This window comes from Chelmon rostratus, chromosome 7, assembly GCF_017976325.1.
Source record: "Chelmon rostratus isolate fCheRos1 chromosome 7, fCheRos1.pri, whole genome shotgun sequence".
Classification (NCBI taxonomy): domain Eukaryota; kingdom Metazoa; phylum Chordata; class Actinopteri; order Chaetodontiformes; family Chaetodontidae; genus Chelmon; species Chelmon rostratus.
In genome coordinates, this window is record NC_055664.1 from 4,579,601 (window position 1) to 4,600,596 (window position 20,996).

At 43.2% G+C, this 20,996-nt stretch overlaps 1 protein-coding gene across 1 annotated transcript in view; it reads left to right on the plus strand.

The window, feature by feature from the left end:
* lrrc75a (leucine rich repeat containing 75A) overlaps positions 1-20,996 on the plus strand; it is a 45,570-nt gene that overhangs the window by 18,194 nt on the left and 6,380 nt on the right. Inside the window, exon 3 of the mRNA XM_041941351.1 lies at positions 4,799-4,911. Within this exon, the coding sequence (XP_041797285.1) occupies positions 4,799-4,911 (113 nt within the window). The remainder of the gene's footprint in view (positions 1-4,798; positions 4,912-20,996) is intronic.

Below are 20,996 nucleotides of genomic sequence, written 5' to 3' on the forward strand. Positions count from 1 at the left end.
GTGGAAGAGGAGGGAGTGAGGAGAGGTCATCAGTTCTCTGGAGACTGGAAAGATTCATAGATGTGCTCTGTATCAATAATGTAATGAGAGGGAGGGAGGCAGGACAACAGAGAACGACGGAGAGAGGAGAAAAGACAGGCCAAGGTGAAGCTGAGAGAGTGATAGTGAATGCAGTGAAATGTAGGAAAGGCCACAGTGAAGCCATGAGGCTCATCGACCTGAGCTCTCACTCGTTCACTTCAGCACAATTCAATTCACGCAGCTTTATTGACATGATGAGACCTCTCTCACTGTTCGTTACCATGAGTGTCGGTGCAGAGGAGTATAGTCAAACGAAAACCTTGCACCTCCAAAATGTCAATATTTCTGCAACTAGGACGTTGTATATTCCCCTTCATGTCCATGCATTATTTGAGGTTTTCTAAAGCGCCTGAAAGGTTTTTCACCCGACCAGGAGTAATTCAACGTTGTCAGCCCTTAAAGGAGAACTGCATTGTGAAACAGCAGGGGGATTTAGTGCTGTAAGGAAATGGGAGATGCATATACTTATAGGATCAAGCAAGGAAAAAGCGGACATGAGATTAGAGCAGTTGAATAACTGCATCCAGTCTGTTAAACATGATTTGATACCGTCAGTCACTCGGAGGCAGCGAACACAACACTGACACGTGATCACCTAATAAAGCTGAAATATCACAGATGTGTCAGGAAACAGCTTTTACCAGCAGACGTAGAGCAACACAAACCATGTCAGGTGCTCCTCAGAGTCAGGCCTCTCTGGTGCTCAGTGGATTTGAGTCAGTCTGATGACTTTAAGTCCAGTATTCGCTCTTCTTTTTGCTCTGTGTTGGTCTTGAGGGAAATATCTGGTTCTGTAGCTGCTAAGTGCTCCACCATGCTCACCAGCCGGTCGCTAGCTTTAGCTGTCTGCTGTCTGATGCTACAGTGGGTTTTTAGAGCTTTTAGAGCTGAAAGACACTAAAATGCTCCGGAGAACTGAGGAAAACTGCAGAGCTGAGTGACAAGTCTTTGTGGGTTTGTCTCCACGAGTGACCACTTTCTTCCTTATTATAAAAATATTGATTAGTGAGGCTTCAGGTAAAAGATACACAGTAAATATAGTCTATAAATAAAAGGAATAAAGGAGTTACAGTAACCAGAGAGGCATGAGTGAAAATATGAAAAATGCTGAAATGTGTCTTTTCACTATGAATCTGAAATGTGAATTTGCGCGATAAATACAATGTGTCCTCGGGTGTTTCGCAACGTCTGACCACGCCGATACAGTTACAAGAACATGTTCACAGTTTCTCCACGGGAATCATCATCATCGCTTCATTTGCTCTGTAAAATGAGAAATTCATTTGGCAGCCGAGGAAGTGGGAGAAATCTCAATAAACTCACTTTCGAAAATGTTTTCTGCTGGAAAATTGTTGTTCTGCTTTTCTATCCAACTGCTGCCCTTCAGTGTTTTTACCAAGCCCAAAACACACACACACACACACACACACACACACACACACACTGACCTGAACAGCATAGTGCGGTACCTCACAGTTTAGGGAACGCTGAATGTCTTTGTTGATATCACTTCTTCTGCTCACCATCTGTTTTAGACTGGATACTGGGGACCTGCAAACCTGACTCACCACCTGAATAAATACATTGCAATAAGGGTGGGAGCCTCACACACACACATGCAGTTATGGCAGAGTGGAGGGTTGGAGTGACATTGAGGCAGATGGGTAGAGATGAAGCGGTGCAGCATTAACTCAGTAGTTGTTGTTTGAAACTGCCTCCTCATCTAAACTGTTTGCTCCCTGATGAAAACTCAGTACGGCTCTTTATACTGAGTAATAAATTGGCATGTCAGACAGTCTGATTCATCCTTATTTTGCATCACAACCAAAAGATGTAGTTTCACATGACGGTAATTTACAAGCCAATCATAATTTCACTGTGGGAGAATCCTGCACGTGCTTTGTATGTAACATTTTCCCTTTCAGTGTATGAATGTTTAAGTGGTCCATAAACGTGCAGTTCGCACACTCAAACGTCATGGCACAAAGTGAATGTAGTGTAACACACCATGTAGCCTTCAGTTCCCCAGTCTCACCCTGTACAGTGTGTATGTGTGTGTGTCCTGTCGTATCAGAAGCTTGACGTTGACAGGTGTGTTTGTTACTTCTTTGCTCCAGTGGTGCTCATATCCTGTAATTATGTCTGTCTCCTGCCTGCTGCTGCTGTAACTCTTCACTGCTCCCTCTTATTTGGCGATAATGTCACATCCGACATGACGTTTCTCCGCCCTTTCCCCCTCCTCTGTGTGCACTGCTCCGTTTACTGTAAAGCCTTTGACTGGCAGCGTCACGTCATGGTACGTATACTGTATGAACCTGTACCTGTGCACCAAATTCATACCTGTCACTTGGATTCTTTTTTGATCGGCCTATGTGCTGAAGGACGACAGGTGAATGAAGAATTCTATTGTATCACCTGTGTTTCGAGCACACTGGGTCCAGACCTTAAAGGAGATCTGAAGCGCACTCTGAACGATAAGGATGTGAATTCTGACTCCTTCTTGGATGATTTTAAATCAGACGCTTAACACGTGGCTCATTTCCAGCATAGCTTCAGTGATTTTACCAGAAAGCATATAAGAGATGATGCATGATAGATAATAGACAATCATCTATTAAGATTTTACATTTCCATTAGTAATCATGGAAATTTGGAATTGAAGCAAGGTTTGATTGCACATGTCTGAAACAATGTGATCTCTGTTAATTACACATTTGATAGCACTGAAATTACCAAAGCTCTAAAAAACATCTGATGAAACAACAGCGAAGAAAATCAACTGATCCTCTACGATTTGCATTTAACATCACTACGAATGTGTTGGTATGTGCTCAGTGACTTTCTGTGCCAGCACTGCGTGCAGGTAATAAAAAAGAAAACTGTTTTCCTATTTTGTTTGCCCAGCACTGTTTTTTTCTTTTTGCTGTGGTATTGAAAGATCTCTCCGGTGTCGTTTATATGTATACAAGTACTGTAAAATTCTGGTGTCGTGACAATATTAAATTAAGCTGTCATTTAATATTCAAATCCAGAAAAGGCCTACCAATTCAATAGGTGTTGCAAATTAGCTTACCAAACACAGTAGACCAAAAACCTCAACAGTTTTCTAGGCTTACACTGCATATTCAACACAGGTGTTTTGAATGCTGGTTTACTGGCAACTAAACTGAATGAAGCTCTTCGTTCATTCTGTGTTTTTCCTCCTATGACAAGTCAAAATATCTTGGGAACAGCCAGCACATGTAGCCAATCACAGCTAATGTCCTAAATGATACAGATACAGAAAGGTTGAGTCAGATCATCTACACTGAGGCTTATTTCTAAATGTAGGAGTAACACAGTATTTAACTAACCCATGCTGGTGTTCAGCTTTGTTACAAATTTAACAGGTTTATTTAGCCACAGGGACAAAGCTGCATTCACAGATTTTGGTTATTATAGAAAAACTTCAAATCATCACCGTATCACCTGCGTTGTTTTGCCAGGACAATAGCAAACTGGTGCCAAATTTCACACCTGAGCACACACACAAGCACTAGCTCTCATTTAGAGCTAACAGAGAGAATAGTCCAATATTCACTGTGCCTGTAGCTCTGTTCAATATTAAATAAATAACGTAAGACATAATGAAGTATATCAACATGTAATTAAACTGTGTCCAATTTGTGAATGAGGCAATAATGGAATGAAAATTTTACAACTCAGCTCATTGTTGAAAAGTTGTTCAATTATTCATTTTCCCAATGACTATTATTTCATAATAGTTGTTTTTATTTCAAAATGCCCTTTTTCAAACATCTGTTTTTATTAAAACTACCCTTCTTCCCTTTTAAGTCAAGCTTTATTTCCGAACGTCATCCGTGGGGTCACCACCCTCCCACCTTTCAGCCAATCAGGTTCTCCCTGTCTCTCATAAATCTTAGCAACTGCCAGATTTAGCCAATTAATTTCCGTTAGCTGGAGCAGCAACAACGCCAGTGTTAATCTGAGTCAGTCGACTGGAGGCGGCTAACTAGCCAGGCCAGCTAGTGAGCTTATTACTGAGCATCAGAGTGCAGAGCCAGTGTTAGCAGTGTTGGCTAGCCCCTGCTAGCTGAAAAAACAGAGGGCGGCGACAACACCACTGTCACAGCAAGTCAATAAAAAGTGAAATAAAACTTCTCTCATGAAGGAAAAAGAGACTTTTGGAAAATCCTTTTTTAAAATGTCCAGTAAATGATGAAAATACATTTCATAATGGGCATAGATTGAATAGTTCCTTAACTTATTTCACATTTCTCATTCTTTCACTTCATTTCTATATTTTGCACAATTTGTTCATGTGATTATTAGTTCCATCGTAATTCATTTATCTGTTTGATGTTGAACACTCTGGGGCTCCTCCACTCCTGAGAGAAAATACACTGCTCTTTAAATGCTTCACTGTGTTCATTAGCTAGTTGCTAATTGGTGCTGGGCAGGCAGTGATGTGGCTCAGAAATGACTGACAGATTTTTTTTGTGTGTGTTTGTTTGTGAAAAGCACATGTTTTAATCATTTCTGGGATAACACAGATTCAAGTCTGTGTTGTTCTGTTGAATGTTTGGATTTACAACCAGCTGTTCTCCACACGGGTCCTGTCCTGCTGAATCCTTCCAGCCAGGCCAGTAAGGGGATGTATTTTCCTCTGTGTGACTGAGCTGACAGTTCGCTCGTCTCTGTCTCTGTTCGTCCATAGGAGGGCGACTCTCTGGGAGCGATGGAGAAGGTTTGTCGGCAGCTCACCTACCATCTCAGCCCCCACTCTCAGTGGAGGAGACAGGGCCTGCTCAAGAGGAAACCTCAGGCCTGGTGAGTGTCTCTGAGGGTGGGTGTGTGTGTGTGTGTGTGTGACTGCACAGTGTGCCTATGTGTTTTTGTTAACATCTCAGTGTGTGTCAATGTGTCATCGTCTGCTGCCCCTGTGGATGCCAGGGAAAAGTCAACTGATGTCTCTGTCTCTTTCTTTTCTCACCCTCTCACAGTCGGAGATGAAATCGGCTCCTTCTGTGCCACCTTCAGTGGCTCGCTTTGCCTTTTAGTTTCACTCTCACTCTGAATGGTCTTTTTATTTGGATTATTTTGTCTGGATTTCAGTGTGACTGTCCAATCGCACAGCTAAATGCTGCTCGCTGAGGCTGTGAGTCTGCGGCCGCAGCTCTAATTTTGGTTATCTTTGTCTCCACTCTCCCTATTTGCGCCTGCATTAAGTAGAAACCTCATTTTAAATGCCTGCAGCCAAATGAAAATGGAGATTCCGATGGATATGATATACGGCATGCAGCAGTGTGACACAATATGCAAATCAGCCATGAAAAGCAACTGTAAAGAACTAATCCATATGTTCCTCCAGCTCCGTAAAGTACAGCCAGAAAATTAACTTAAGGCTTTTAAAGGCTGCTCTCAAAATGAAATGTTTGCATATACTGCACTCAACTTGCAGTCCTATTTAATTAAATGAATTGTATTTTATGGGGTAAGCGTAGCAAAGATATATCACCCCGCCTCCAATTATAAACAGATGGGAAATCACAGTTTTAATTGATGGTTTTATTGGTTGAAATGTGATTTTTGCGCTCTCTGGTGCGCAGTGGTAAATGAAAGGGGAACACTGTATGTGAAAAAAGTATAAATCCTTTTGTAGCTGCAGAGGGAGCTGTGCGAGATCGCTTTATTGTCCTCGAGTGATGTCACTTGAGTCAGTGTAGGTGGGGGCTGAAGACTGCTTGTCTGAAACTGACAGAAATGTGGGAGTTAGAAAGAAGTAAGGATGCCGCGCCTCTGTAGCCCGCTTCTTTAGGCTAGCGGCTTCACGCTACATTAGCCAATATTAGCATAACACACCCAAACTTCCAACCAAAGTGTCAGTGGCCATGTTGCATTGTGGGTGATGTAGACACCAGGCTTTGTCTAGGAAGAGGAATGCCTGGAATAAGACAGACGATATCTTGACTGATGTCTCAGAACAGAGCGCAGTGCTGCATTGGTGGGGTTTGTTTTTAACATCGCAGCTCCTGACAGACCACAGCACAGAGGAGCAGATGCAGGCCATACCTGAACCCAGGTGAGCTTGACCCGCCTCCTGCAGCCGCTTCATTTGTCTCCTGCAGTGTCGGCTCGAGCCGACGAGCTGCTCCATCTCCGCACGGTGCACTGACGCCTCGCAGCTCGGCGCTGCTTTCTGATCATATGGCTTAACATAGAGATGATGACAGAAACTAAACCAGAATATTTCAGGGATGAGGATTATCGTTCTCCTCCTCCTCCTCTCTCTGCCTCCTCTGCACCCCAACACTCTCACAGTAGTAGGACCCACCCTCCTTGCACCTGTCAACCCCTGTTTACAGGACAAATGTTCATGCAGTCGTGACGACAGTAACACCAGAAACTTCACCTGCAAGGCTCCATATTAGCCTCCTACCAACAGCCGGAAGTGGAAGAAAATCTGATGATAATCTTGCTCCAGACAAAGAGTCGCTGTGTGCCAAAGCAGCTGAAAGGAAATGAGATCATTTGCACTTTAGATGTAGTAGTTCAAAGAGAGAGAACATCACATTATGACTTGTAGGTGTCTTAATATTCAGCTTCATTAAGTTTATTGCTTTTGTTTTCACACAGAGAGAAAGTGTGGAAAGTGACAAATATTATGAGGACAATCATTTGGCTTTAGAACACCTGGATTATGAAGAGATTTGAAGTGAGTTTATGGTCACCTAATGTGATATATAAACTTAACACATGTTTTATGATGTGTGGGGATAATAACATTTGAGGTAATACATCTTACACATGTAGACATGGCCATCACATTTAACTTGTTGCCCTTAACAGTTGCAGTTTTTGATGTTTTTATTTAATGGAAAATGTTCCCTTTAAATATATCAACCATATCAGTAACAACATGATAAAAAGTTGCAATATAAACACATTGTTATCCATAATCACCATATTAGAGTCCATCCTAAAGGGATGAAAAGACCTTTTCTCTGCCTCTGACCTGCCGTCACTGTAAACCCGATCGCTGTGTGATGCTACACAACCTTCATCAAGTCCAGACCTGCTAATGCGTCCTGGTGGGAGCAGATGGTAGAAAAATGACGTTGTAGCAGAACACATTTGGAGAGAGGATTCCCACTGCTGTGTGAATGGAGGAGCAGTAGGAAATGAAAATCTCTCCTCCGCTGTTAGCATGAACACCAGGTGTCACCTCCTCTACCGAGCAGTTTGCAGACAAATGTGCGAGCGATGAGAGGGAGAAATAACAATTCAGTGTGGGCCCCGAGACCTGATCCCTGCAGAGTCTGTTTGGGTGTTTGCCGGTGCTTTCACAGTCAATAGAAATGATAGGTTGCTTTTGTTTTATCGAGTAGCGGGCTAAAAACAGTGGCTGTTAAAGCAGTGTCTCACCTGTAATGGAATGAAATAATAGCCGGAGATGAAAATGAAATGAGTTTGGTAATTATGTTAACTAATTCTGGACTGGTGGATGAGATTTAATCGACGCTCAATACTTCAGGCTGTCGTGAACTCCAGGCAGAGTGATCTGCAGGAGGAGAGACAGGCTCCATTTACTCTGAGTCTCAGGGCAGGAGATGAGACTGAGTCATCTTTTTGCATGGAGCGCACGCCATTAGCGCCTTCCCTATGCGCGCACGCACACACACACACACACACACACACACACACACACACACACACACACACACATACACATCTCCACGCTGATTATGTCATCCCCTCTTGAAGTCAATAAAAAGGATGAAAGATGTTTCTGTGCAGCTGAAGAACAGTTGAGGAACTGTAAAGACATCATCCACTGACAGCCCCCTCAGTTCTCTTTGACAGGTTTGTGGGTTATTGTGGCATCTTGCAATGACAAGTGTGGTTATGTTTTGGTCAGTAACAATTTTCTGATGGACTCTTTGGATGAAGCCAGGCCAAATGTTTCTAAATCCCTATTCAGACTGGATTTATTTCTCAAGGGGAGGTTCACTGATTTTAACAATACTGGCACTGATCAGTGATTTTAATCTTGCCCATGTATGAGCATGTATATCTATATAATATTTACAGCCACAATGACCTACACCAAATGGACATTCTTACATTTTGGTAAATTGATGCCATTAAAGTTATGCCAATATTAGCTACAAGCAGATCCTGTTTCCAATTCAGCCATGGACGTCCAAATGTCTATCACTGGATTACTTTGAGGAGAATTTACTTTTCTCAATTTTGTTTTCCACTGCAGCTGTTACCCCTCAATGTTTTTGGAGGGTGCAGTGTTTTTTTCAAACTGGGTAGAGTGAATACAAAAAGCTGTGGTTGCAATTTGCAGCCGGTGTGCAGAATACTCTACTCTAGTGAAGATACTGGTGTTGTCACTCCACCGTCTGTTACGAGTAAAACACAAGCAAATAAACTCAACAGTACGACTCAGTGACAGAATCTTGATTTGACAAAACACAGTCTTTACTTGCTAGAAGTGGTTTGAGCCTGGTCTAATTCTCAGGGCATCAAAAACAGGCTTTCAACAATAGCAATATTAGACACTCAGAGCAAGGTGACGTAGTATAAAGAGCAAGAAATTCTGTCAGTGGAGGGAGGTGGGGTGGATGGAGGGGTCAAACAATCACATGACTTTCACCTAGGAGACCGAGGCTCATGTTCCAGTGTGAAACCAAATCTTTTAAAACCTAAGCAGGTAGTTTTGGACTGGACTGAACTGCGACTGTAACATTAACCAGGTGTGAGAAAGGCCTTCTGGGATCAGAACATGTTGGACAGCAGGTTGCTCTGACCCTCTCGTATTGATGGTTTACACTGCAGTTAGATGAAAGCCTGATGCATCTCATGTAGACGCTCAAGGGTACATTGTGCATCAGTATGAGAATCTTTGGTATTCGACGATCTGAGAAACAGAAAGGCTTGGGGGTTCATTACACAGTCAAAAGGCAAACAGATCCAACAGCGAAAAGGCAAAGGTGAGGTCAAACAGGCAAAGATCCTGAATACCTCGGAAACACTCATGTTGAGTCCACAGGTATGTTTGTGTTTTGGCCTTTCGTACACACACGGATGCAGTTTGAAGTCACTGAAATCTGACCTTTTGGAAAACTCCTTCCAGGATGAAGACATTCAGACAGTCTGTAGTTCTGCTGAATGTCCATGTCTATCACAGCCCACATCCTGTTATTTCATCATCCAGAACGATGAGTTAAATTACAGAGGAGCACAGTGAGTATTTCATTCCCGACCTGCCCCTGAAATCTTGATCCTGTCTTGAACTGGGCTTCAGGGAACTCTACTGCATTAGTGCTGCCTTTTTGAACTCTTTCTTCACCTGTGCAGGGTAGACCAGCGTCTACAGAGGTTCATGTTACCTCTATATGCCTCTATAAAGTCTTTTTTTGCACATGCAAATTGTAAATCTTACCAGGACCAAAATGTACACCATGCTGAACAAAACCAAGGATGAGATTTACTGTGGCTTTTGCACCTGTTTGTCAGGTGCAGATGTGGCACATTACTGCATGACGAGCCGCTGCTTCAGTAAATCAGATGCTGCATAAACACAGATTGCAGTCACAAACTTAATTAAAATGGCAGCACACATTTGAGCAAGGCAATTCTGGCCCTTAGTGTGCAGGAGCTGCTGATGACTCGCCAGCTGGAAATGACACAAAGTGGAAACTAGCAAGTCTAGCTTGCTTGTAGTGGAATACAAACTTAAATGTACATGGAATGGTCAGTCAGCTTAGATCACAAATGGCACATAACCATCATTATTAGAAAAAGTGATAAAACATGTCATTTGCGCTCCAGTTAGTAGTGCACCATGGAACAGTGCATCTCCTGCCGTGACATATGCCCACCCAGAGACAAATAATGTCCATAAGCTGTTTTATCTGGGAAAATATGCACAATATCTGCAGTATCACTTATCGTTTCTTTTAAAGAAAAGGGGAGGGGAGATGAAGTTGTTCTTTGACTTTAAGATGTGTCTTTGCTATAATCTCATATACGTGTGACACACTGCACTCTCTTTGGCTGGATGGTATCTCCATCAGGCCAACATTGTAACATTACTCAGTATTTTTTAATATATTCCCACAGCTTGAGTTAATATCCACTAAATGTTACACATGGCATGACAGCTGCCAACATCATGACTCAGATATTTTAAACTCATATCTGTTTGTGGCAGAATAAAGATCAAGAAGCACAAACAGGAAGAGAGAAATGACTTAAGACTTCTCTTGCTTACTCTTATGCAGCCACTCCCAACTACTCTCTGAGGCCCGGAACTTTTTATGAGCACTTGAATACTAATGCAAGCAGATTTCTGCAAAACAAGCAATGTTTCAGAATGATTTGTCTCTTTTGGGAGAAGACAGTACAAAAAGCTCTGCATTTGCTCTCAAACTCTCTGATTCAGGCCTGACACTGACTGTGTATTGGACAGAGAAGGGGGGCCTGATCAGACTAAGCTGGCAGCTCTGCCTTTGGATCTGATCTGAACTTTGTTCCTGACGTCACAGTAGTAGTGAAAATAGCCACCACTGCTGTTAAAGAAGGAGCATATAAGATGTAAATCAACTGGCAGGCAGCTTGTCATTGTGTATTCAAGAAGAGTAGTTGTGATTGTGAATCATGGAAAAAAGAAGCAGGATTAACAAGGCTTACTGTTCGTTGTCTGGCTGCTTAACAACAGCTCCTTTCAGTGCACTCAACAAGTCCACTCTGTGGTTTGAAATGAAGCAGCTGCACAGCTGAAAGTGTGGAGCAGCCAGCAGACCTGGGCTCCTCTCTGCCTTACAACCAAGGTCTGGGATCCCTGCAGAGAAAGCTGTGAGGTAAACAGTATGACAAGACAGATAGATACTCTCAGGCCAGGGTTACTGTTTTTAACAGCAGAAGGACGAGACCTGTGTCTCCTTGAAAAGAAGTTGGCTTTATTTGCCCATCAGCTGTGTGTGATTAAGGTCATACTCTGGGTATGAAGAGCGAGCCAGCAGACAGAGGAGCAGATGGAGACAAGAAAAGCTCCACAGGCCTTGAGGACACACCAGCATCGTCCTCGAATGTCACCATAGACAGTCAGAGCCGATGGCCAAGTTACAACAGGCTGCTTCAGACTTCACATATGTGTGAGAGAAAAACTGGTGAGCAGTAAAATTATTACCCAAACTGTCTGTTATAAACATCCATCACAGTCACCGAGCTTGAGATGATGGTCAAAGCTATAAATTGACCCAAGTTGTCATAAACCAGAAGTCATTGAGGAATGGTTAGAATTGTTATCAAAAACTTTTTGGCTATTGTATTTCATCTACCGCTACTTCAGAGGTGCGGAATCCATTTGATCCAGCCTGTGAGGCAATTCATGAATACAAAAAACAACCCAGAAGAACAAAAAACATCTCCAGACTCCAGACAGCATTTTTTCTGTGATAAAAGAACATAACATAAAACAGTGGACAAACACAGACGCACATAGCAGTTTGGTCATATCAATGACGTACATCATGGCGACTGTCAAAGCAAAAATAGATGCAGAGAGTTGCACCTTGCAAGAGAAACAGACAAATGATAATTTTTATTTAATTTTATTTATTGAATTAAAAGGCCAGCCAGTGTGTCTGAGTTAGTTTGTGGAGCCCACAGTGATGAAAAGGGCTGAAGCGTCATTGCAGCCACAAACATGCTAAAGTGGGTGAGCTGCTTGGTGGAGTTTGGGTGCTCGACAAGCAGCTTTCACAAGACCACATCCTGACAGAGACAGTGTTATACCGGCTGTTGTACAGTGTTATTGTGGTGAGGGAGCTAATGGCTAAGAAGCTGAAACCTCATTCAGGAGGAGACTTTGTGAAGGAGAGTTGTTGCTGCAGAGCTGCTAGAACCAGACAAACTAAAACTGTTCCGATGTGTCACTTTGTCTGGAATTATTCATGGAGATGAAGGAAAATCTGATGTGGAAACTCTGTGACAGCCAGTGTCTGTGTGATTTAACCTGAACAGTGAGGTTTCAGCCCCTAAAACCAAAACGATGAGCTGAAAGATGCTCCACAAATTCTCTGTTGGTGTGTCTCTATGACTCTAAGATGTTGACTGACAACCAACACATAAAAAACTGTCTGTCTGTCTGTCTGTCTGTGTGTCTGCCTGTCTGTCTGTCTGTGTTGCCTGTTTGTCTGTCTGTCTGCCTGTCTGTCTGTGTGTCTGACTGTGTGTCTGCCTGTTTGTCTGTCTGTCTGTCTGTCTGCCTGTCTGCCTGTTTGTCTGTCTGTCTGCCTGTCTGCTTGTCTGTCTGCCTGTTTGTCTGTCTGCCTGTCTGCTTGTCTGTCTGCCTGTCTGTCTGTGTGCCTGCCTGTTTGTCTGTCTGTCTGTCTGTCTGCCTGTTTGTCTGTCTGCCTGTCTGTCTGTCTGTGTGTCTGCCTGTCTGTCTGTCTGCCTGTCAGTCCATCTGTCTGTCTGTGTGTCTGTCTGTGTGTCTGCCTGTCTGTCTGTCTGCCTGTCAGTCCATCTGTCTGTCTGTCTGTGTGTCTGTCTGTGTGTCTGCCTGTCTGACTGCCTGTGTGTCTGTCTGTCTGCCTGTCTGTCTGACTGCCTGTGTGTCTGTCTGTCTGTCCGTCTGTCTGTCAGCCTCCTCTGGGTCTTGGATCTGTGCATTTTTTTCCAAGTGGCATGTTTAATTTTCATCATGTTGGGGGTGGGGGGGGGGGGGGGTATAATGAGGTCTTACTGAGGTTTTGCTTGACCACAAATTGTTTGCCATGGAAACTCATCTAACACTGATATACTGCACACACACGTGCGCACGCACACACACACGAATGATCAGTCTCCACCTTTAATAATGAATGATACATTTGCTTTCTCCTGCAGTCTACCTCGGTGTGTCTTGTTCTGTCTGCCTGCCTGTCTGTTTGCCAGCCTGTCAGTGTGTCTGCCACCTGCTGATTGGCTGGCTGTGGCCGCCACACCGACAGATTTATTGGCCGCCTCCCACCTGTGCTCTGACAGCCAGCAGAGAGGGAAGTTGAGTGTTGACTCAGTTTCACCAGCAGGCAAAACCAGGCGAGGAAGATATTAGCCCTAATATATGTTAAAATGTACGGGTCTGAAGACCATGAAGAATTAAGCAGCCAGTTCAGAGGAATATGGGGTTTTACCATACACAATATAAATAGTGATGGAGCTCATGGGCCTGAAAAGTGATGCCAAAGACAAATTGTCTTAAACCTGCATTCTTCCTAAAGGCCACAAGGGGGACTCTGCTGGTTGCAAAAACTCTGATTGTATGTGAGGTAATGGGAAAATGACCCTAGTTCTCACTTGATCTCTTACCTCAGTAAACAGTTTCCTCGTTAATGCGTGGCCTCAATGACTAGTTTCATGTCTTCTTCAATACAGCATGATGTTCATTTTGTAAATTATAGTCCTATTTAGAGTAAAATAGATGATAAATAGGGTGTGCTTTACGGGCGTTGCTACCACAGCATGTCCTCGTGTTCTCAATCAGGTCCAGTCAGGATAGAGGCGTAGCAATGTGCAGCCTCTCCAGCTCCACCCTCTCATCCACATATTGGCACTTCTGGCTCCAAAAAAACAAAGCAGTGACAGCTGTCATGCCTCGAGGTTTCAAGATGATGAGGCCAATGGATGATGTCAGGGTGGGCTTACACCCACTGGACCACCTTTTTAATCCGAAGCAGCTGATACTCAAGCAAACATTTAATATTCTGATGTCCTGAAGCCACTTTTCAGCTACATTATGAAGATACTAAGAACCTGCAAACTCCTATCAGACAGTGCAGCAGGAAATTACTGGGATGGGGTTAGGATTGGACCCTTTCATACTCAATCACAGCTGATTTTGTTGCAAACCTCTCACAAGCATTCATTTACACTAATCAGCTTGGAGAGCTCTGACTGTAGAGGATGTTTGATGTCTTAAATGCTGTTTGTTGATGAAAGATTTCTGAGGCCGATGAAGCTTTACTCAAACCTGATGCAGAGCAGCTAAACATGCCAAACGTGCCAAATCTCTTATCCAATGCTTCCAGTGAACCACACTTAAGGCAAATCTGCAGTGATTGATTTTTGCACTTGGGGGCAGCAGAAGCAACATGTCAACACAACACTGACATCACATCTTAAGTTGCCTAATGAGAAGCAACATTAGCATTCATTTGGAGTCATGTTTCTGGCCATCTGGTGGATGGAAGCTCAATATTTACTCTTCCTCGAGCAGAGGTCAATATCTCTTATCTGATCTTTAGCTGCTAAATGCTCCATTATGTTCACCATGGAGTTGCTGTCTGTGCGTTGTTTGGTGCTGGGTAGATAGTGTGCAGTGGGTTTATCAGAGTTTCACTGAAAACAGCTGCCTGCAACATCTGGCAGTGAGACTGAACCAAATCAGAGAAGTCGAGGGCCGTAAAACCAAAACAACAAGCTTAGCAATGCTGAATCAATTTAAAGAGCTGAAAGGAACTGGCTGATTCATTGTCTGTGGTTTCATCACTACGAGTAACACCATTCACACACTAGTGGTCATGTGATTCATACTTAATAAGAGAATATTGATTATAGCAGCTTTAAAAAATTAAATAAAGCAATGAAACTCCATCCAGCAAGCCTGTAGCTTTAGTCTTGTCCAAACAATCTGAACATTTTTAATGCTAATCTGTTAAAAACATGCAATTTCTAGTAAAAATATCAGTATATAAAGATAATTTCGCCTTTTAATCAATTTCCAAATCAGTCAAGTCCAGTGGGATCTAGCATCTATGGGCACAGACTGATAAGCAGGTAAACAAATGCTATGACGTATGTAACTATGATGTACAGTATGTGACTATTGACGTTTCAGCTGTCATTGTGATGCATTTGCAGACACAACTGCAGCATCAATATGTCTCCTGGCTATTCTGTGCCAGTATTCATCATCTCGAAACTGTATGGCATTCACTTCCAAGTGTTTGCAGCAGAACTCTGACCATCTATCCATGCTACGTTAAACTCACAACTCACAACAAAGAGGAGACACATTTTAATATTTATCCTCAGTTTGAATAAGGACTCTTCCCTTTGTCTTGGTGCTGTTTTGACTTCCTCCTTTTTGGCTTCACTTAGATTCATTGCAGGAACATGTAACGTCTGTTTTGAATTTGAGCAGCCCAAAAGCAGTTGTCAAAATGAGTTTAAGTCAGAATGTTAACTTCAGTCTTGAAATATTAATGCAGGCTGTGACTTACAATGATGAGATAATGACGTTTCACAATTTATCTGAGGGCTTGAAAACTTCTTGGATTCACTTTGTTCCTCTCCCTTTTCTCATTTTAATCCAGATCTTTTTTTCGCTTTCCCTTGACTCATCCTCTGAATCATTCTCTCTGCCCTCCATCCAGGTCTCAAATTGTACACTTCTGCCTTTTCTAACTGAACGGCATCATTACCCTGAGGCTGCTGCTGGCTTTGCAGCAACTCTGTGTTCATAGCACACGGAGCAGAACAGGGAAACAATGAAACACCCATTTCTAAAAATATATGAGATTATGACAGAACCTCCGGCGGTGCTGTGTGATGACGAGACAATGAAAGATTCAGCGAAAAAGGTGATTCAGGCGGATTGTGCTTTTGAAAGAAAGTTAATGATCTTCTCTGACAGGGCTCAGAAGGAAAAACTGTGAATTTGTGAGTCCAGACGGGCTAGTGGAGCTCATGTCTTTAACTTTAATCCCGCTGCTTCCTTCTCACTTCCACACGTCTCATTCAGATCAAAAATACCAAAAAGCATTATTTTGTCCCCTGTCATCTACAGAACACATACTTGTTTAGAAACACATTCATTCCTCCTGCATTATGCAGCACACGGTCATATCTAGTATTGTGATGAAGCAAAGAAATTCAAATGTAACCTTTGTTGTGTGTGTCCATGATGTAAAGCCCGCTGCTGTACGTTGACATGGTGCCACACAAGTCATCTGCTTTGAATGCAGTGGCATGGCTGAATATGAATGCACCAGGGCGTTTGAAACTGATTTGAAAGGACTGATGGTTTGCAATTCTATCTCCAGCCTCCTCCACAAGGCAACACCGTCATTTGTTTTTGCCTCAGTGTGACTCATGTTTATTCCCAGTGGACCAGTGACCTCTTGTAGCTGTGTGAATAATGGTATTACCCACTGAGCTCCACTGCTGCCTGACACAGATAAAGACACTTTGTACAGAGTAACTCTTGTTTAGTGTATTCAGTGTATTTTGTAGATGAACAGCCGGCTGGAGGCTAAGTGCTTCAGGCACAGTGTGGTTTCATCAAAACATTATTCAACTAAAAGATGGTAACTGAAATTACCACAATGTTGAAAACTATTTTCTTTATGACAGAAGATTGGTATACAGTCATTTCCACTTGTTTTTTATCTTCCCAAACATCAAGTTGCTGTATGTCCTGCTTCCGGTGGACAGTAGATGTGGTCCTCTCTCTGGTGGCGAGGCACCAGTAATCGTAGCACGTAGTAATCAACTGTTGGCCACTAGGGGGCAGAAAATTATCAGAACAAGCTGACAGACACACGGTCACATGGCCCAATTCCATGCTACGAACTAATTATACAACGCATACACTGATCTGTATAATTTGCTATTTAGAGCTGCAACGATTATTCGATTTATCAGTTAGTTTATCACCACTTTATCACTGTGGCCTCTGAGGAATTCTGAATGACACTTTTTAACAGTTGTCTAATGTTTCTTTGGCTGAATGGTTAATTGTTTAATCAAGAAAATAATTGGCATTTTAATCAATAATAAGTAACATCCAGCTTTGATACTGTTTTTGTAGTTAGTATAAAATGATGAATGCTACTGCCAGTGAAACTTCCCAAAGACTCAGCAAAGCATGTTTCAGAGAGCTACCTGCCACATCCTGCAGACACAGAGCAGCTTTAGCACAGTAAATGTATGTTCAATATTAGCACCCCTTTTAGCTCTGTTTTGGCCTCTACCAACCCCTGAGAAATACGTGTTTTTCTTTAGCTGCTAAACGGCGCTGTACGTTTACCAGTAAGCTGCTGTTTCTGTCTGTCTGCTGTTTCCTGCAGGGAGGGTCATGTCAGCATGCAGTGGGTTTATCCACTGTGGGGTTTTTTACTGGCAATGGTTGAATACAGAGGTCAATGAGAGTAAATGTGCCGTAAAAACCAAAACAATGAGGTAAAAGTGCCTGAAAGGTCCATAGTGTTAGTTAATAGTGCTATTTGCATTATGAGCAACCATTAGTTATTCGTCATTTTAGTCAGTGTCAGTATCAAAAACTGATTATATCAGGACTAAGATATGATGAAGAGGTGAAAAGAAAAGGCTAAAGAGCTGCTACAGTTGAAAATAAAAAAACAAACATGTAAACAAAGCATCTCACATTAGTGATTCTTACTCTGGCTTCCAATGTCTGTCCTCATTCAAGGGCGCTAAACCAATAATAGCTTCATATGAGTCCCCTGAATAGCTGTGGACTCTGCAGTTCAGCTTATGAAAGCACACCAGAAAAATACTTATGTGGGTCAATAGACAAATAAATAAATAAAAAGATAAAATAATGCTGTTTCATGAGGACGCCATGCAGCAGCTGGACAAGTGGTGTCCAGCCAGTGTCATGGAGAACAATGGGTACAGTCTGTTAGACGGCATCCTTGCTTCTCATCCATGTGCCTTAGTCCAAATGTTTAAAGGAAATTCAAATTCTGTAGCTGTATCATCAGCCTCTAATGTGACTGAATGGAAATGATGATACATGATGTAAAATGTGTTTCTTGCCGACTTGCAGACTCTCCTGCTCTCTCTGACTTTAATTCCGTCCTTAATAAAGGTTCACCTGTTATCTGGCGTCGCTCTGGTGTGAAAGTCCAGTGATGCTGTGATGGCTAGAGCAGCAGAAACGTCCCATCAATAACTGATATCCAATAAGAGAGCGTGTCAGCCAGTAGAAGACTCCGGTGAAGGCTGCTCTTACATATCCTCCGTCCTCACTGAGCGGGGCAGAAAGAAGAGCTTTGTGGCCTTTAGGATGGCGGACCGGAGTGACTGAAGGTTAAAAGCGAGGAGCGAGGAAATGTATTCCACCTGAGCACGCGAGCAGCTGATTTCCCATGCTCCTCCTCTCTGGTTCAAGTTGGTCTAATCAGTGTAATGAGATGCTAAAGTGATTGCCTGTGTGCATAAATACAGCTTCTGATGGCACACGATTAAAAAAAAACTAATGAGCGAGATGACTGGAGTGGAGTCATTGAAGTCTGTCACAGCCGTCCATTTAGACGGAGAATGACCCTGCTCCTCCATCATTGTGGGTTAACAGTGACGCCATCAGGCAGGCATAAACCTTAGTGCTCACACCCTCTGTGCTGCCTTTGTAAACCTTGTTGCACAGGAGGAGAAGGAAGGGGAGGTGTTTTCTCACCTTTAGGAGAGGAAAGAGGAGGGAAAAGGAGACGTGCCATCTTCAGTGTGCACACATAGCAGCTGACTGAGTGATAAATGATCTCTGGGGGCGACAGAAACACAGGCAGGCAGGAGGGGAAGTAAGGGCAGAATTTGAAGCCATACATGGAATGCACAATACAACAAGAGCTTATTCTAATAAATAAATGTCCTGTCTTAAAGACCCCGGCATGATGTCTGAAGAGGATAACACTGCTGAAATGTAGTCACTTTCCCCTGGATTCACCTTGTGAGTCTGTTTCAGGAAACAAGTGGGCGGTTTCAGATCGCTCACAGGAGGAGATCAGGCCGAGAGGGGGGGGGGGGTTGCACGATGTAGATTTGTGCATATACTATATAAGGACGGATCATCCAGAGAGGATGATACAGGGATGAAGGTGAAATACAGTTAAGCCTCATGGTGATGAGCTGAAGACGAGCTGAGACAAAAGTGGCATTTTCAGACATGTGATATGAAATCCAGGATGTGACGGGGTCCCTGCATCTTTCTGCAGGCTACATTTCTGGGGATAAGTGGAGGAGTAGCTTATGACTCATCAGATATTTTCTCCTCAATGTAGTAATTTGAGGAACGCAGGTCATTAGACTATGGGCACGGAACAGTTTGGGCCCAAATGATCTCTTCTGGTTCCTAATAGATTTCTGAAAATGTCCATCTCTGTGAAGATAGATCAGTGTCATGCTCTGTTGAGCCATACCAGACCATGCTCGACTCAGAGCCAAGAAAGAAATGAGGCATCTAACAAGGTCACACAGTGGTACAAGGGCAGTTCAAGGACCTTACCGGTTTTTGTTTCAGCCAAATAAGTGCTATCTGTTTACACCTTCTGTTAGATCGAAGCACCTCCCAAAACATGCAGCCATGTTTTAGCTTTTACTGTATGATATTTTGGAGAATTGTTTGAATTTCCAAAATGAAATGTTTAAAATTCAGTGCTTCGCCCACCAACACGAATCCACATTTTTAACTCACGGCAACTATGATGTTGATTAAAAACAACCTTTAGAAATACGTTCCCTCTGTCTACCTTCTTGTTGGCTCAGTTAGCAGGACGGATGTCCCGCCTACAGTTCTGATTGGACAGAAGCGCAGCACTCCTCTGACTAATAGCTACAAATTATGATGAAAGTAGTGAGTGTGAGTGGCCACGATTATCACCGTCTCTAACACACACGTAATGTATGATGGTGTTTTCTTTCTGACTACAGCTGCTACAATCTGCCATTGACTTTCAGACAGTGACATTTTATTATTATTTTCTTTTACTTTATTAATCCCAAGACTGGGAAATTGCTTCTCTGCATCCATCGCTGTTGAAACACACACACATGCAAGCTGCAACATGCAGTGAAACACACACAGGAGCAGTGGGCTGCAATCAAGCGCCTATTGGGGGGGTTAAGTGCTTTGCTCAAGGGCACATCAGCCGGCTAATGGAGGGGGAGGGAATACTCCACCACACCCAAATTTGTTTCTGCCGGTCCAGTGGGGGAATCGAACCTTCCGATCACAAGCTGCTTCTCCAACCTCTAGGCCACGGCTGCCCCCCAACTCAACTTCTGCCTGAAATCAGAGACACATGGTTTGAAAAATGACTATCTAACTGACGAACTGTTGAACCTGATCATATGCGTCGTAACATTAGAGTAAAAAGACACAGTTTCTTTGTGTGTGTGTCTCAAAGGACACTCTCAGCCCTCTGTCCCACCAGCACTCTGGTTGTTGTCCAGACAGGGTGGGTGACCTCAGTTGGGACTGGGGGTGTGTCTCTCTCTGTAGCGTGGGATTCTGGTCTGAAGCCAAATACATCACGAGCTCTCTCAGCGTCTCATCTGCTTTTATTCGAACACTATCGGTCTTGCCTGTTTTGTTTATTGCTTTAATCTGAGGAGGGCGGAGCGTTGCTGGAGAGAAGTTGCAGATTGTCTGGGGAAAGAGAGGGAGAAGGGGTGGAAGCTTGGGAAAGAAGTCCAGAAACATTTCCCCGTACGTACTTACTTCAGACGAAGACTGGAGACAGCCGGCAGGTGGAGAATGGGAGCACGGGAGGAGAATATGAGCTGCAGCGATTAGATCAGTGGTCTCAAACCACGTCTAATGGAGAGACGAGGGCATCGCTGCGACAGCTTTGTTAACTAATTAGCACACTTTCACTCAGGGAGGAGGAAATGGGTTGGTGCACAAACCTCCAGGGCCTCTGCGGGAAGTGGTTTTAGACCACTTACCCAGACAATGGCTGCCGGCCTCATCAGACTCAAGGTGTTTTATTTTTTTCTAGTTCATTTTGAATTGCTAACAACAATTAACAGGCAAAGTTTTTCATGATAAACAAATATTTATCACAAAACCGACAATACTCCACCTCTTAAAGATCTCTGACATATGTGACCTC